Raw genomic sequence first — 17,119 nt, 5'->3', positions numbered from 1 at the left:
CAGTCACCACCGGCGTTTCCTGGCCAGATTCGGGTTAGACTGGCAGAACCCGGTATCCTAATCTGCTCCTGACTGAAGAGCGGTCGGGGTCTGATAAACACTGCCGGATATGCTGGCGCTATATAAATACTGGGTATTATTACTATTATCGGATGACTCCCAGTAACAATGAGCCAAGTATCTAAGCCTATCTTATGTGCCGCTGTATCTAAGCCTATTATGCACGATAGGATTAGTCACACGGCTCGGCATACACTACCATGTGTGATACGGTCTGATAGACCGCTGTATCTAACCCTTTCAAGTTAAATATTGTTTGCTTAGCCACTGTATCTCAGCCTCTCATGTGATACTGTCTGCTGAGCCTGCGTATCTAATTCGATCATGTGATACTGTATGCTAAACTGGTGTATAATTAGATACACCTGCGCAAAAAAAACACAGATCGACTCGCAAAAAAACTAGTCATCCACTTCAATGGGAAACGTAAAACGTCAGGTCTTCAAATATTGCGACTACGGTTTATTGCGCAAAATTAGTAATACATTTATCATTGTAGCCGTGCTGACACGCTAAAGGAACAGGTCTTTATACTGCACAGCGATAGGTAAACCCAAAAAACAATGGCGAAACCTCTGCTTTGACAACCATTATATGGCTATGCAAAAAGGGAACATAAAGTTATTCGTCAGAAACTAAAAACACATTTATATTTTTAAACTTAAATTCATACGTAATTTAAACCGCAAGGTGAACGCAAAAAAATAAAAAACAATGGTGAAATTGCCATTTTTTTCCATTACCCCCCAAAAAAGTCACAATAAAAGTTAATCAATAAGTCACACGTACCCCAAAACAGGACCAATCAAAAACTACGTCTCGTCCCGCAAAAAACAAACCCAAAAAAATCATTGAATGAAAAAAATTACGGCTCTTGGAAAGTGACGAGGCAAAAACAAACCATTTTAGTTCAAAAGTGTTTATTGTGCAAAAGTCATAAAACAAAAAACCTCTACATATGAGGTATCGCCGTAATCGTACCGACCCAAAGAATCAAGGGCACGTGTTATTTACGCTGCACAGTGACCGGCGTCAACATAAAAACGCATAGAACAATGGCGTAATTTCAGGTGTTTTTTTCTATTACTCCGAAAAAAAAAAAAAAAATAAAATAAAAAAATTATATGCGCCATTAAAAAGTACAACTAATCCTGCAACAAACAAGACCTCATACAGCAAAGTCCACAGAAAAAAAAAAAAAAAAAATTATAGCTTTGACAGACTATAGAAAAAAAAAAAAATTTAAAAAAAAGTCAGGGCCTAAAATAGGCTGGTCACTAAGGGGTTAAAGGCGGTGTATACTCGAAACCAATTTTTATTGTTTCAGTACATTAAAATAAAGCAACTTTAGAAATGGTTTTAACAAAAAAAAGAATCAAAAAAAATTCCAACCGTTTCGTGTACGCAGCTCCTCAGCAGAACGGTGTTTGGAGACCAACATCTTGTGTAGTCTGACCCTGCGGTCATGCGTTCCTCTCCCCCCCCCCCCATCCCCCACTACTTGATAACCTATGAACATTTAGGATAGGGAGCAGATGGCAGAGGGTAACATGTGACTGCAGGGTTTGTTAGTACTCCGTTACTGTAGGGACACATCACTCTGCATTGGAGTTGTATACACAAAACGGTAAGTTATTTTTTTATAGTATTCCTTTTATTATTGTAAAGTAGTTTAATTCTTCGACGCTTCTTAAAAAAAAAAAAAAAGTTGTAAAAGTATACACACCCTTTTATTATATACTTTTATCATTATTTTGTGTCAGTTTTTTTCAGCTAATGCATGAAGATCAAGCACCAGAGTTCACCAGGACTTGTAATTATTGTTCCTATACTGCCCTCTGCAGTACATGCGCGGAACATGTCAGATGCATCTAAAAATAAAAAAAAAAGCGGGTCGGGCTGTAGTCTTTATTGGTACTATATTTTGTCAAACACAATTTTTTGATCAACGTATTTCATTTCTTTAGCGCTAAGGTGACAAAAAAAAAAATGAATTAGATTTTTTTTGTTTACCGTTGAACTAAATTATGGCACACTGTAATAGTTGACTTTTTTGGATGCGGTGATACCAATTCTGCTTTTTTTTTTTGCATTGTGCCGGGGGGGGTAATGGGCAAAATGTTCTTCAGAAGATATTTTTTTAATACTTCTGAAAAATTGTACTTAGTCATGGGTCAGGAAGGAGTTAACAAAAGACTGATGGGACAACCTGTTTATGGACTGGTCTATGATTGAACCAAGTCTACTCCACGAAATTGCATAAAATCTAGCTTTACACACCTCCAAAGTTTCATACTTAAAAGTTGGAGATTAGCCCCTACGAGGACGTATAGTTACAGAGTCGGCGACAGTGTGCACTGGGAAGCGGGAGGTCAGCAGTCTCAGACAGCGGACACTCCACTCTTGCCGGCCAGCGGTCCTTTGACGCTGATTTTGGCAATTAACCCCTTACATGCGATCTGTTGCGATTGCCACATTTTAGGGGTTTCTAGCACATCGGCAGCCCCCCAGTCTAAAATCGCAGGCTTTGCATGCCAAACAATGGCCTCAGTGTCTGCAATGGATGGAAGCCTACCCAGACCCGCCTCTGGCTGTTGCGGATAGCCTTCCTGTCAAAGTGACAGAAAGTTAGTCGTTCCTGATGCACACGGTCCCCGACAGCTGACACTCCAGTGTTGCCGATCAGCGGCTCATCGCCGCTGATTGAGGCAATTAACCGCTTAAATGCGGTGATCGATTGCAAATGCCATACTAAGGGCATGTTCACACAGCCCGTTTTCAGATGTAATGCGAGCGTTATACGCCTCAAATTACGCCTGAAAAAGACGGCTCCATTACGCCTGAAAACAAGTGCCCATTGCTGGCAATGGGTCTTACAGTGTTCTGTTCAGACTAGGTGTAATTTTACGTGTCGCTGTCAAAAAACGGTATGTAAAAAGACGCCCACGTCAAAGTAAACGTCACTTCTTCGGAGCAGTTTTTCGTTGACTCCATTGAAAAACAGCTCCAATTACATCAGTAATGGACACCGCGAAAAACGTGAGTACTTTCAAAACATCTGAAATTCAGGAGCTGTTTTCACCTGAAAACAGCTCCGTAATTTCAGACGTAATTTGTTGACGTGTGAACATAGCCTTAGGGGGTTTGTAGCACAGGCAGCCCCCATGCAATTGTGGGGGTTGCCATGTCAACCAGACAACAGCCTGCGGGTCTGCCATGTATAGAACCCCATGAGGACCAGCCTGACATCACACTGACAATGGGAATACATAACACATACGTTCGTCTGAATAAGCCCTATAATACGTCCATGTAATGCGCATGATTTTCACGCGCCTCGCACGGACCTATGTTAGTGAATGGGGCCGTTCAGCCTGTCAGTGATAATCATGCAGCGTGTGTCCGCTGCGTAAAACTCACGACATGTCCTATATTTGCCTGTTTCACACATCCGTTGAAGTCAATGGGTGCGTGAAAACCAGGCACGGCACACGGACGCACTTCCCTGTGCCACACGCTACAGTAGTCAAAACTATGAAAGAAAACAGAAAAGCACCACATGCTACAAACAGAGTGTCATCATGATGTGCGGCTGTGTGATTATTCCAATGACAGAGCTTTTATGGACCTTTTGCGCACGCAAACCGCACATGCTCGTATTCTAGCAGCGATCAGAGCTAAGGGTCCAAAAAAGGAAGGCGTAAAAAAAAAAAAAAAAAAAAAAAAAAAAGTTAAATCATGTTTTATAAAAGTGTAAAAATAGTTATTTTTCCGCACAGAAAAAACTATGACGGCATCGCGATTTAAAAATGTGATTTTATTGTGCAACACACACGGTATCGCCGTAATCGTATAGACTAGCAGAATAAAGTAAAACGTAATTTATTGCGCACGATGAACGCCGTAAGAAATTTGAAATGCCAAACACACTGTCTGTCACCTTAGCTCAAAAAAAAATCAAAAAAAACAAACAAAACAATTAAATGGTACCATTAAAAACTACAGCTTGTCCCGCAAAAAATAAGCCCTCACACGGCTCAAATCGACCAAAAAAAATAAAGTTATGGCTCTCGCAATGTGATAATAAATAATTGTTTTCTAACAGTCTTTTGTAAAACTCGTTTTTTAGAATAAATATATATATAACTAAAACAAAAACTATATACATATTTGGTATCACCGTAATCTTCAACATGCAGAATAAGGCTGGGTTCACACGACCTATTTTCAGGTGTAAACGCGGCTCAAATACGTCGGCAAACATCTGCCCATTCATTTAAATGGGTTTGCCAATGTACTGTGCCGACGACCTGTAATTTTACGCGTCGGTGTAAAGACGGCGCGTAAAACAGCGTCGTCAAAGTGCAGGACACTTCTTGGGACGTAATTTGAGCAGTTTTTCATCGGCAGCCCTTCTCTGTATCAGTGCAGGATAGAGAGAAGGGACAGCACTTTCCCTAGTAAAAGTAAAAAGAATTTCATACTTACCGGCCGTTGTCTTGGTGACGCGTCCCTCTTTCGACATCCAGCCCGACCTCCCTGGATGACGCGGCAGTCCATGTGACCGCTGCAGCCTGTGATTGGCTGCAGCGGTCACATGGGCTGAAATGTCATCCCGGGAGGCCGGACTGGAGGAAGAAGCAGGGAGTTCTCGGTAAGTATGAACTTCTATTTTTTTTGACAGGTTGCTGTATATTGGGATCGGTAGTCAGTGTCCCGGGTGCAGAAACAGTTACTGCCGATGGCTTAACTCTTTCAGCACCCTGGACAGTGACTATTTACTGACGTCGCCTAGCAACACCTAGACTTCTATGGGGCTGCCCGTGCTGTAATTACGGCCTAAAATAGGACATGTTCTATAATTTTTCAACGGCCTGGGCACCTTCCCGTAAGCAAGCGGGGGAGGTACCAGTGGCCAATAGAAGTCCATGGGTCCGTAAAAACATGCCGTAATTACTGGCGTTTTTTACGTTCGTGTACATGGGGCCTAACACGTCCGATTTGGAAAAAAAACCAAAAACAAACAGTGTCCACAGGGTCAAAACAGGCTGTGTCCTAAAGGGGTTAAAGAGATTGTCGATTTTAGAAAACCCATCTCCGTACATCCTATTAGTGATTTGTGAGAGCGTGGGAACCTCATCTCATGGGCCGAGTGGAGAGCGGTTACATACTGGAGGACCCGTCCTGTATTACACAGACAAAACATAGTTATGAATAAACACCATGTAATGCATCACATCCCCTGTGGTGGCGCTGCAGAGACTGAACACCAACTATTAAGATATCCCCATGGGTTATAGTTGATCGCTGAAGGACACCGATTTTGCCTATTGTCACGGGACCTTCTACCGAGTAGGGATTGTTAATAGTGGAAAACACCTTTCTAAAAAAATAAGTGGTCCAGGATTATAAAAACAGGACTGCATTGTTTTTCTAGAAAGCGTGCCACACCTGTACATGGGCTGCACCTGGTACCGAGCGGCACGGCTGAACAGAAGGAAAAAGCAGCCATGTTTCCTAACCCTGGACAAAACATCGCTAATCCCTACCGGAAAGTGCCACTCCTGCCCATGGCATGACAGCCCAATCATCGAATCCATGCCACTGTTTCTATAGCGGTAATTCCAGGTAGACTAAAAGGCTTAAATGACATTAACATTCATATTTTTTTATTATAAAGTTACATTGTACACAAAGCCAAAAAGTAACATAAAACCAAAATGAGCAAAAAAATAAAAAACAAACGGGAAATCAGTTACAACTAGTATTTACACAGACTTTACATCACCTCCGAAACTTTCCCCATATAAACTGCTCAGCAGGTTTTGTTTTTTCCCCTCCTGACAGTCTTTTCATTATGGAATAATCCACACTTCTGTATTTAGAACACTTTAAAACATGAGGTACCGGGCATGGGCATCCCGCTAGATTTGAAACCGGTCAGAGAAATTAGGAGATTTAGGCACCGTCAGGAGAACGTCGCTTGTTTTGATCTCGACCGGCTTGAAGTTCCTGACAGGTTGAGCCTTGTGAACCTAGATATAAAGACAAAAAAATAAAATTACAATTTACTGTCAGTAGATTCTAGATCACTGTAAAGGTGGGTTTTACGCAGGACGGTTATCGGGCAGCTGCGTGTTAATATAACGCTCGTCGCCGATAATTGCCCTGTGCTCTATCCGACGGTCATAGTCTTAAAAAAAGTCAAATATTCTGGTCGGCAGCACATCTTGGTGTGTAAAGAGGGAGACGCGCTGCCAACATGATAATAATGGATGAGGACGAGCGATCAGGGCAACGACTGCTCCTCCGCATCCATAGCTCTGTGTGACAGGAGCAAACGAGCGTCGATCAACCATGTCTCCTTGATCAGCTGCACCGGCCGGTGTAAAAGGGCCTTAAGGTGACCTAATGTTTTGCCTATTCATAGTTTTATAGGAGATCAGATCTGTAATTCTGATACAGAGCTCCAAATCCCCTGCATGGATTGTTATATAATAAAATCCTGTCTGCACGCAGCCACCACCAGGGGGAGCTCACTGCTTACAGATTTATACAAGTGATTGAGGCCGTACTTCAGTACCCCGCACAGTCAGTGGCACCAATGTGCAGGGAAAAACAATGAAGGGGCCTTAGCCCTTTCATCCATTGGACTTGGAGGGTCCTAGAGGAATATGCAATCACTTAAGGAGATGGAAAAACCCTTTTAAGAGGTCAAATACCAGTTCTTGTCTCAGTTTGTTGATCTCTTCCTTCTCCTGCTCCTCTTGCTGCCTGCGTTCCTCCTCTTCAATGAGGCATTTCTGAGTTTCCATGTCCGCCCGACGCTGGTCAAATTCCTGCCGTTCTTTGGCACGCTTCTCCGTAGCCAGCTCAAAGCCTTCTTGAACTAAGGAACCAGAAAGGCTCTCTAAGTTTGGGGATTAAATAGAGAATTGGTGCAACAACGAGAATGAAAGGGAGTGCTGATGGGTAATGGGCTTTAAAACGCATTTATTTTGTCAACACCCCCTCTCGCCACCAGTGCCCAGCGTTAGTAGAACCAAGAGTGGTGGACAACTTAACGGATACGACCCTTGAAATTAGACACTGTCCCTAGCTAATCTGATCGGCGCAGTCAAAATGATAGTGAAAAGTGTCCCAAAAATGTTAAAGGTTAAGAGCTTTTTTCAAATTATTTTTTTTGGGTGGGGGGGGGGGGGGTACACTGTCGTTCTCAGCATGACAGCGTCTATTAGATTAGTTAGTGACAGACAGTCTTTAAAGGGTAACTAAACGTTCAACCTTCTGACATGTCCCGGAAGTTTAGATCGCTGGGTGTCTGAGCACTGAAACCCCCGCCGATCGCTAAAACAAAGCCGCAGAAATGCTTACGTGAGCCGCTCTGTTCGGCTTTCCTTGGTGTATGGACTTTACAGAAGGTCCTCTAAACCGGCTGTCCAGGAAAAGCTGAACAGAAACAAAAAACAGCTCCGCGCTCAAACAAGCACTTCTGCCACTTTTTAGCGATTGAGCACCGAGACCCCCAGAAATCAAAGCTTCTGACCAGTCAATAGGAGATGTCAGAAGTTTAAACGTTTAGTTACCCTTTAAGTGTGTGTAACCCAATATTTGGAGAAAAGCGATATACAGAGGGGGGATCCCAAATTAAAAACCCATTTGAAACAGAATTGACCGTCTTTCAGCCATGACGACCAGGAGAAGCTTTGCATTGCGTGGCACCCATTGAAATTAAAGGGGCGACAATGTAATACATGAGCTCACCACCTACTCACTAGTTACTCCTTTCGGGGCTCTGGCTGAAAGACGGGGAGGGGTCCTCCATCTAGGACATTGATACACCATAATCGCTTATACAGACGGGGGTTGTCCGGTTGGCAATCACCCTGTCCCTACGGCCGTCCCCACCTGTCAATATCCGGCTATCTTTCTTGGGCACAAAGGGCTCCTGGTGGGTCACCGTGTTGGGACGTGCCTTGAAACTGGTCATTTCCTTCAGCTGCTTCTGTTCTTCTTTAACCTGTAGTTAAAACAGAAACTTGCATAAACCTCCGCAGTGAAACCTTCACGAGTCCGGAGCAGAGCTCTCCGCGGAGCTCACCTGTTGCCTCCACTGCTGCAGCTTCTGCTCCCCACGTTTATCCATCTGCAAGTCGAAGGGTTCTGGTTGCGTCAGTTCCTTCACCTTCTTCTCCGGAAGGACAATGTGGTCAAACTGAGGAAGAAGCTGAGCCTTGAATTTAGGAACCTTGAGTAGATCATGAGAGAGAAGGAGTTCAGGACATGTGACGACAGAGGAGCAATGATCACCCACAGGACTGTCGCACTTACTTCTGGATTTCTGAGCTGGTCTAACTTCTTCGCTTTTTCTTCCATCCTTTGCTGATCACGTTCAGTGAATGAGAAGGGACACAGGTCTACTTGTCTCTGCTCTACCGGCTTTGGCTTAAAGGGCACCCCATAATGGGGCATAGGGTTGGCTTTTATGATGGGTACAGATTCCTCCTTAAAAAGTGAACACATGTTGGGTTATTATAGTAGAAAGCGCACATATGGACGTCACCAGTATAGTGGACGGTTTACAGGTCACATAAGGAATAACTTGCCTTCAACTCATCCGAGGTCTGTACGCGTACCCGGTTCTTAAGCGAAAAAGCAGGAGACTGTGGCACGGTTAGGGGCAGTGGCTTCTTCCAAGGAACGCCCTGGATTAACAAAAACACATTAGGGTACGTTCAAGATTTGTAGAGCAGATTCTACTTACAAAAAAGTGACAATTTTCAGTAGGGGGGGGGGGGGAGAGATGGACGGACTTCAAACCTGGCGGCTGAGGACTACTGACCACTATGCCTGTTAAGATATTGCTGGGACAAGGTCTGGAATGGAAGGTGAACGCCTCTTCTTCCTCTTCAACCTTCTTCTCCCGCTGCTGAACTCGCTTGTCAATCTCCAAATTAAAGCCTATGGGTTTGGTGGGTTCCTTGACAGGAGGCTTCTTTGGAGGAATATGACCTCCTTCCAAGATCTTTACGTTGAGCTCTTGAGCTTTAAATTTATATCTAAAATAAATAAAAAAATATAAATATATATACACACACAAATTGTTTTACATTTTTTTCACATGGATTAGAAATTAAAGGGTGTATATACTTCAGAAAGCATTTTTTTTTCATTGCTCCTTCACAACTAAAATATTTGAAGTAACCTTGCAAATGGTCTTGATTAATTATCGACAGTTTTGCATACCCAGCTGCTAGGCAGACTTGTCCCCCCCATGGTAACAGACTACAAACAAGCCTTGTGGTCTGATCCCGTAGCCATGCGCTACTCTCCCATCAGTCTCCTATGCTACGGCCTGTAGGCTATCAAAAAGAGGGCAGGGTCAGACTAGACAGGGTTTGCTTGTAGTCTGTTACCATAGAGATGCAAAGTTTGCACAATAGAGCTAATAGTATAACCCCTTGACGAGCGACGGATATCCATCGCAAGCAGGTGTTAGTTCCCGCATAGAGACTGATCAGTAGCTCAGATCGGGTGGGTACTGCCAGTGTACCCACGCGATCAGAGGCACAGCTGTTATACACAGCGTGGCTCCTGCCGGAGTCTAAGCACGCTCAGATTCCGGCAGTTAATCGGCCCATTAGATGCTGCTGTCAATAGAGACATCGGCATCTAATGTTAGCCAGAGGGAGGAGATCCCTCTGTCACCCCATCAAAGAAACTGCAGGGGGTTGGGTTTCCATGGCAGCCGTGGGCCTAACAAAGGCCTTCAGCAACTGCTTATTAGGCAAGTCCCATTTACCCCAAAATACTACCAATGAAAACTAAACCTTGTCCTGCAAAAAACAAGCCCACACATTAAAGGTAATAGAAAAGTACGGCCGCTATGCAGTGTAAGGAGCCGTCTGCCTCTACATAACATCCAGCGCTCGAGGGCAGATCAGCGTGTCTTGTGGATCGGTCATTGGTTGTCCACGTGTGGACAACCCCTTTGTTAAACCAGATTCTCATTTCTTGGGGTTGGGTAGAGAATGTCTGAGTATTTGCCTCAATTTAGTGAACGCCAACATGATCACCCAGCCGGGTTTTCTTTAAGATCTGGCGATATTGGAGAGTTGAGCGCTGAACTCCAGGCTACTTACTGCTGCAGTTCATCCAACTCCTCGGCTTGGATTTCTGCAGAGCTCTTGCAGGTCACTGGTCTGTGCCGCAGCTTGGTCTGGAGTAGAGGGGTCTTCGGGAGCGTGAGCTTTAACTTGACTGTTTTCGCTGGTGACGGACCTGAAAAACATCTCGCATCACAAAGAAGCCACGACACATGATCTGTCACATGATTATCGTCTCCTGCTCCACCAACCATCCATCTCCTTCTGCCGGCTGCGCATGTGGTAGCGTTCTGGCGTCTTTCTACAGAAAGCCATAACCTGTTCAGCTGTAGACACATACTCCCCGGAGGTCTCTTCATGTTTCCTCTTGTTACCCTGAGACAGGTTGAAAGGTTTGGGAATGGTACGACCACCCTTCGGTATATGGGCCTGAAAGAAAAAAGCAAATATAGCTCCGGTTATTCCGGTAAGGCCGGGTTCACACGCAGCGTAAATACAGTCAATTTCCCGCAACTTATATCATTGCGGAAAATCTTATCCACACGCTGCGTAAAAAACCCGCTGAAAAACAGTCCATAAACGGACACGCAGAGCGTTTGTTTTTTGTTAATCGGGAGCACGTCAATTGTATTTGTCGAATCTCCCCATTGAATTTACTGGGGAGGTAAAACCCGCAACAAATACAAGATGCTGCGATTTATGCGACAGAAAAGCCGCTAATATATTCTTACCCAGAAGGTTCTGCTCCTGCGTCCAGCCAGACATCCGGGAATGACGTTTCATCCCATGTGACTGCTGCAGCCAATCAGTCTGCAGCAGTTACATGGGCTGAAGAGTCATCCCAGGAGGCCGGGCTGCAGGACGAGGGACGTGCCGCCATGGCTACAAGTTAGGATTATTTTTGTACTTGCCGTTTTCCGCAGCGGACAATCTGGCCGAATAACTGCACCACAATATGGTGGTTTTATGGCCAGAATTCCCTGCGGGCTCCAGGGCGGCTACGCTTTGTCTCTTTATGTAGCGGATCCGCCCTGTGTGAACATACTCCAAGTTACATATGGAGCTTGTTTATAGGGATTTCATCTTTTAAGAAGAGATCAGTGGGGTCTGAACAGAGACATTTACTAAAGTGACTTGACAATATGGCAAATTGCCAAAGGGGTTCAGTTGGGACAACCCCTTCTCAGAACAAAGCCACCAGGGTAATTAGACTACCGCAGGGCTGGCTTCTCTAATCACCACCAGAGCTGCAGGCACAGCATTTCCCATATATTACATGGCACCCATTAACACAATATGGGAGACTACCATCGCTTTCACTGGCTCTATTCCATACGTGCTCTATAGAGGACCATTGAAAACAACAATTGCTCTTCTGATGGAGGTTTTACAGTTTGCAGAGGACAGTCACACGTCTAAATACTCACTGGCGAGGGTGGGTGTTTGCGGAGCTCGGAGGTAAAGTCCACCTGTTTATACTGATCCCCACTGGACTCTTCTTGGTGTCGTTTGACACGATCATCTGTATGGAAATGCATTTCTACCGGCTTGGTGGCCTGAACTGGCGCCTTCTTCAAGGGTTGTCCTACAGGAGGGAAAATAAAAATAAAATTAAAAGAAACACTTGTTGCATTCAAGTGATGTCCCCAAAAGTGTGAGTGAGGAGTAACAAGACCCATCAGCTTTCCTGAAACGTCTAAAGGGGTTACGTTGAGACCGAAAAGTATTAGCAGTGTAGTCACCGCAGTATGCGAATACACTTACATCCCGGTTCCCCCGTTACGCTGATTGAGAGAATATTTTTATAGCGCTGGCCGGGGGACCGGATGTCTAGTGGCACAGTCTTCCTTCATGACAAGACTAGTCATGTGATCAGTCCTGCTGGATTCTAGGTAATCCACGTAGCAGTAACAGTCTGGCCAGTCTGGCACCGCCACCACTGATTGGACAGTTAGTCTGTAGGGACCCCCCCATGGAGCCTGTGACACCCATTCAGTTAAACATTTCTAGTAGGAATAAGAGGAACGGTGCAGCAAAGAGTTCTAGGAAAATGTTCCAGAATGATTATAACAAGGGGAATATATTTACTAAAACCGTCCTGTCAGGAGAGGTGAAAGGTCCTCAGTTATGCTTTTTTTTTGGGGGGTGGGGGGGGGGGGGGGGGCTTGATTCAGTTATTAATTCTACCTGCTCCGGCCAACGCAGATTTCAGGGACTTCTTGTTCTGTTTTAGTGTCTCTGCCATTTCCTGCTGAAGTTGCTGAATCTTCTCAAGCTGTTGATCCTCCGAGTTCTTTACTCTTAGAGCATGCTTCCTCCTAGTTGGATAAACACCATGTTAACATCCCGCTCCATACCCTTTATATGCGACTTCCACAAGCAAGTGATTTACCCGACTGCCATTATCAATTTCTGACTCCATATACACACACGCCATATGGGCAAAAGTATGTGGAGCCCTGACAGTCACTTCTATATCGACCAGTATCCCATCGTTCCTTCAGCTAATGTTAGTGGGCACTTTGCATTCAGGTAGGTAGCGCTCCGGCACCCGCCAGCTCCTTCCATCGGTCTGACCGCTAGGAGCGTATACTCTGGAGTGATAAAACCGCTTACAGAGTTCAGTGACACCACTGCAGCCGACACTTGTACATGCTGATATTAGGCTGGTGTGCAGTGCCGTTTGGCTGCGGACGTCAAGGCTGTGTGGATCTCCATAGGCAATATTGACACCACGCGCTTCAAAATTTTGATTGTGTGGTTAACTTCTCATTGGCTGAGTAGCTGTTACTGCTAGAGACTGTTCTGTGTCACAATAGCAGCACTTACAGGTGACCGGTGCAGGTCTAGCACAGAAGAAACGTCGCGTACCGACTTGTGGCCAAAGTGGCATCCTATAACAGTGCCATGAGTAAACTTCCGGAGCCATTTACTACAACCTATACTATCAGAAATGTTTCTCTATGAAGACTGCATGGCTGTGTGCTTGATTTTATGTGCCTGTTTGCCATGACAGAAACACTTGAATTAAATAAAAGGGGTGTCCACATACTATTGGCCATATAGTGTCTTTCAACCAGAACCGTTAGGAGTCTGGACCTCAAGAACGTGCAGATCACGGCATATTACTCACAAGTGGAGGGACATCAAAGCCAGCAAGGGGGTTTAAAGATTCTATAAGGAAGTGGTGGAGGCTGAATATCAAGGCCTGAAGCTGCATGTGGGGCGGTCAACCCCTCTACAAACACCCACCCACCCTTCCAAACACCCCCCCCCCCCCTCCATGATCACAAAGGACATTATAACTGTAAACTCGTATCACTGGAGACCCCGGGGACATACTTGAGAACCATGGGGGTTAGAGGAATCGTCAACCTGGACGTCAGTCTGGGGGAAGGGCCGGACCCTCGGTTAATGGTGTTTTCTGCGGATTTGCATTCGGCTGAAGTCCTGGAAGAGAAGAAGTCACAGGTTAGGGTTTCCGGGGAGGAATTCTTTCATATGGAAGTTTCTAAAGCCCAAAAAAGTTACAACCTCTGCCGCTTAGAAGGCCGGTGCTCCGCCGCTTTAGGGATGACCTTATCAGAGCGGATTTTCGCCATGTACTTTCTCTTCTCTTGTGCAGACAGGCGTTTTGAGGACCTTGGGAATGAAAAACAAACATTCCTGCGTTATTATACAAGCAACTTCTCAGAATACTCATAAAATTCAGACTGGATAAGACCGCAAAGTAATTATAGGAAATACTCAAATCTACCCAAAATGTCAAATAACCATTTGTCGGACTATAGAACGCCCCCGGGTTATAGAACACAGAATAGGAAAAAAAATTCCGATTTTAAAAAGAAAAAAAAACTATTTGTTAAAATAGTGAGTCACTGAGTCAAATAATGCTAAATTGTAAACGTTTCAGACTTTTACAGACACAGCGATACCGATTTTCTCATTTTTACATTGTGCTTGAGTGAGGGGGGGGGGGGGGGAATTAAACTACTATTCAGTTCTATGGGAGAAACGAAACTGCGTAGCTCAGCGAGTTGCACGGTTATCGTAACTCGACCATGTAAGCAGGAAGTGGCCGGGAGACAGCCGAGCGAGTAAGATAGAACGGGGTCTAAGGGGCCCCGTTCTAGAGATAGGTGCAGGTCCCGGAGATGGGACCTGCATCTATCTGACATATCCTGTGGAAATGTCATAAACGTCCTTTATGGGAAGACCCCTATAAATGGCGAAGTCGCTATTGACTGCGGCATTTAACTAGTTAAACGGCCAGGAACAGTTCCTGGCCGTTAGAGCAGAGTGTCAGCTGTAGAACACAGCAAACACCTGCAGTGTATGGAGCGGGCACAGTGCGTGAGACCACTCCAAACATCATCCTTCTCCCATAATGTGCCAGTACATCACGGGTCAGGGAGGGTTTAATTAAGGAGTGGTCAGGGGGCCCGACGCTGCCGGCTATTACACGCAGGGACTTGTTAGCAAGATTTATTCTTGCTAAAAACTGCGTTTTAGCTTCTAAAAAAATACAGTAACCCCTTCTAAAACTTGTTACACGATAAGTAAAGCAAAGTTCTGACTTTCTAATATCCTTTGAGTTTCACGTCACCATTTTTAAGACCTCTGCTTGCTGTTAGGATTGGGTTTCAGCCTCAGTGTATAAAATAGAGTTAGCCTTCACTGACAAATACCTCACAGCTGAAGGTTTATTACAACTCAGTCCATTCTAGACAATCTTCTGTGAGCTAAACACATCAGCAGCATAAATCTCTCCTATCCCGATAGTTTGTTACAATGTATCAGCACAGGTAAAAAGTATCAGTTCAGTGTACAGGCGGTTTATCTCAGAAAGGATCGTTTAAACTGCATACAATTGTGGCAAATCCTCAGCTGTGAAAGGTATTAGGTCAGTAGGAGTTTTCAGCCTCAGAATGTGAACACCGACATTCCCATTCACTAACAGCAAGCAGAAATCGTGAAAATGGTGAGGAATCGAAACAAAGTATTAGAAAGTTGCAAAAAGTCTTTACGTCTCAATGTCAAATTCAGAATTCTGCTGTTTCCGCATGGCAGTGCATTGTGGGAACTCTGATAAGTTGATGAGTTAGACCTCGGATGTTCGGTCACGTGGGATGGAACTTTATATAGGTCTAGTTCTGATCTGGCAAAGAGAATTTTGAAAGCAGCTTTAGATGTGTATGGAGGAGAAAAAATTATTAAATTATGACAACTCAAAATAAGTACAACCCAGTAGAAGGATTTTGCAGTTATTCAATGCCCTGTACACATCATGGCACTGCCGACCATGACCCATTGTACGTCGTGAAGATCCCTTCAACCATTACACGCACTGAACATCCCTCTAAAGCTTTTACCTTCTTCTGGCCTGAGCTTTTTCAGTCTTCTGCATTTTTGCTGATTTTCCTGGATCACTGCAGTCGACCGCACTCAGATCTGTGTGAGCATAAAACAAACGCGCTGTAAGAGGCCGACAATCCCTTATAGAACGTGATCCCAAATCCTTTTAAAGGGTAACTAAGTGTTCCAGCCTCTGACATGTCACATTGGTGGGGGTCCGAGCACTGAGACCTCCACCTTCGTTTTTGTTTGGCTTTATCCAAAAACCAATGTAGTGGTGTACGGGGTCAATAGAAAGTCTGAGCCCGTACTCCGATACATAGGCCGTCTGGAAAAAGCCGAACGGACACGAAACAGCTGAGCGCTCACACGATAACTTCTGCCGCTTCGTTTTAGCGATTGCTGGGGGTCTCAGTGCTCGGTCCCCCACCAATCAAAACTACTGACATGTCAGAAGTCTGTTGAACATTTAGTTACCCTTTAAAACAAACCACCAACCCAGCAGCGCCTGACCGGCTCTCTGCATAGACACCATCGGTAATACTACATTTCATCATCCTAATCATCCGCCAGTTCCATCTTTACTACAATCTGTTGCCGAGTAGCTAAAACTATAGTGACAAGCAATATGGCTGCTCCTATGGACACTGTGCAAAGACCAGTCTCATAATTGGAAAATATATTGAGGCGGTCGGCGCGCACGCTCAGGGGCCGGCATCGGGTGTTAAGTTTTGATCTTCTAAGTATATTACAAATGACATTTTTATACGTGCAGTGAAATACAAATTTGTTAATTGCGTCCAGAAAACCCCTTTAAGAGGCAGACATCGCCTGTACGTATTTACCTGCTTGCGCCTGTTTTGTGTCCCCAAAGGCAAAATACTCTGTATTCTGATCAGATATCGGGGGGAGGTTTTCCTCATTCATATGATCTGCAGCAGAAACTCTGGCGTTAGTACAGTCACTCAATAACCCCCCATCCCCCAAATATACAGACATTCTTCTGGGGAGGGGCGGGAGACTCACCAAACCAGGAATCTGCATTCTGGTCCTCAGTATTAGTACAGAAGTTCATATACGTGGAAGGAGCATCAAAAGAGTAGCTTTCCTGTAGATCTGACATGACTCCTCTCCCACTAACAAGTCTTCTCGGAATCAGTATTAGTCTTGAGCCTGTATCAGAAGACGGGGGTGGGACACGACAACAATGATTAATAATTCAGGCTAAATTCCTCTACAATGGTCCCAACATGACACAGAAGGGGTCTGAGGGAGAGAGAGGGCTGAGCTCTTCTAATTCAAGCAGATTTTAAGAGATTGTACAGAGAGGGCATGATACTTCCCAGAATACGAATCACCAGATCAAGCAGGGAATGCTGGGAGATTCCAGCTCTAAAGCTTGCAGAATAGTGAGTGCAGCTCTGGAGTATAATACAGGATGTAACTCAGGATCAGTAATGTAATGTATGTACACAGTGACTCCACCAGCAGAATAGTGAGTGCAGCTCTGGAGTATAATACAGGATGTAACTCAGGATCAGTACAGGATAAGTAATGTAATGTATGTACACAGTGACTCCACCAGCAGAATAGTGAGT

At 44.7% G+C, this 17,119-nt stretch overlaps 1 protein-coding gene across 3 annotated transcripts in view; it reads right to left on the bottom strand.

The window, feature by feature from the left end:
- Nucleotides 1–5,707: 5,707 nt before the first annotated feature.
- TPX2 (TPX2 microtubule nucleation factor) overlaps nt 5,708–17,119 on the bottom strand; it is a 17,595-nt gene continuing 6,183 nt past the window's right edge. For 2 of the 3 annotated variants that reach the window (XM_075846956.1, XM_075846954.1), the window contains exons 2-17: nt 16,548–16,694; nt 16,367–16,453; nt 15,539–15,617; nt 13,701–13,808; nt 13,509–13,616; nt 12,354–12,484; nt 11,594–11,751; nt 10,418–10,595; nt 10,203–10,341; nt 8,903–9,119; nt 8,667–8,765; nt 8,392–8,565; nt 8,162–8,308; nt 7,969–8,080; nt 6,783–6,970; nt 5,708–6,095 (exon numbers count right to left, since the gene is read on the bottom strand). In XM_075846956.1, coding sequence (XP_075703071.1) covers nt 5,985–6,095; nt 6,783–6,970; nt 7,969–8,080; nt 8,162–8,308; nt 8,392–8,565; nt 8,667–8,765; nt 8,903–9,119; nt 10,203–10,341; nt 10,418–10,595; nt 11,594–11,751; nt 12,354–12,484; nt 13,509–13,616; nt 13,701–13,808; nt 15,539–15,617; nt 16,367–16,453; nt 16,548–16,644 — 2,133 coding nt within the window. In that variant the 5' untranslated portion in view covers nt 16,645–16,694 and the 3' untranslated portion in view covers nt 5,708–5,984. The remainder of the gene's footprint in view (nt 6,096–6,782; nt 6,971–7,968; nt 8,081–8,161; nt 8,309–8,391; nt 8,566–8,666; nt 8,766–8,902; nt 9,120–10,202; nt 10,342–10,417; nt 10,596–11,593; nt 11,752–12,353; nt 12,485–13,508; nt 13,617–13,700; nt 13,809–15,538; nt 15,618–16,366; nt 16,454–16,547; nt 16,695–17,119) is intronic. The other variant, XM_075846955.1, reaches the window with a different exon arrangement.

The sequence above is a fragment of the Rhinoderma darwinii genome, chromosome 13 (assembly GCF_050947455.1).
Source record: "Rhinoderma darwinii isolate aRhiDar2 chromosome 13, aRhiDar2.hap1, whole genome shotgun sequence".
Taxonomy (NCBI): Eukaryota; Metazoa; Chordata; class Amphibia; order Anura; family Rhinodermatidae; genus Rhinoderma; species Rhinoderma darwinii.
Note: the sequence above shows the minus strand (reverse complement) of the source record. Positions and strands in the feature narration are given on the sequence as shown.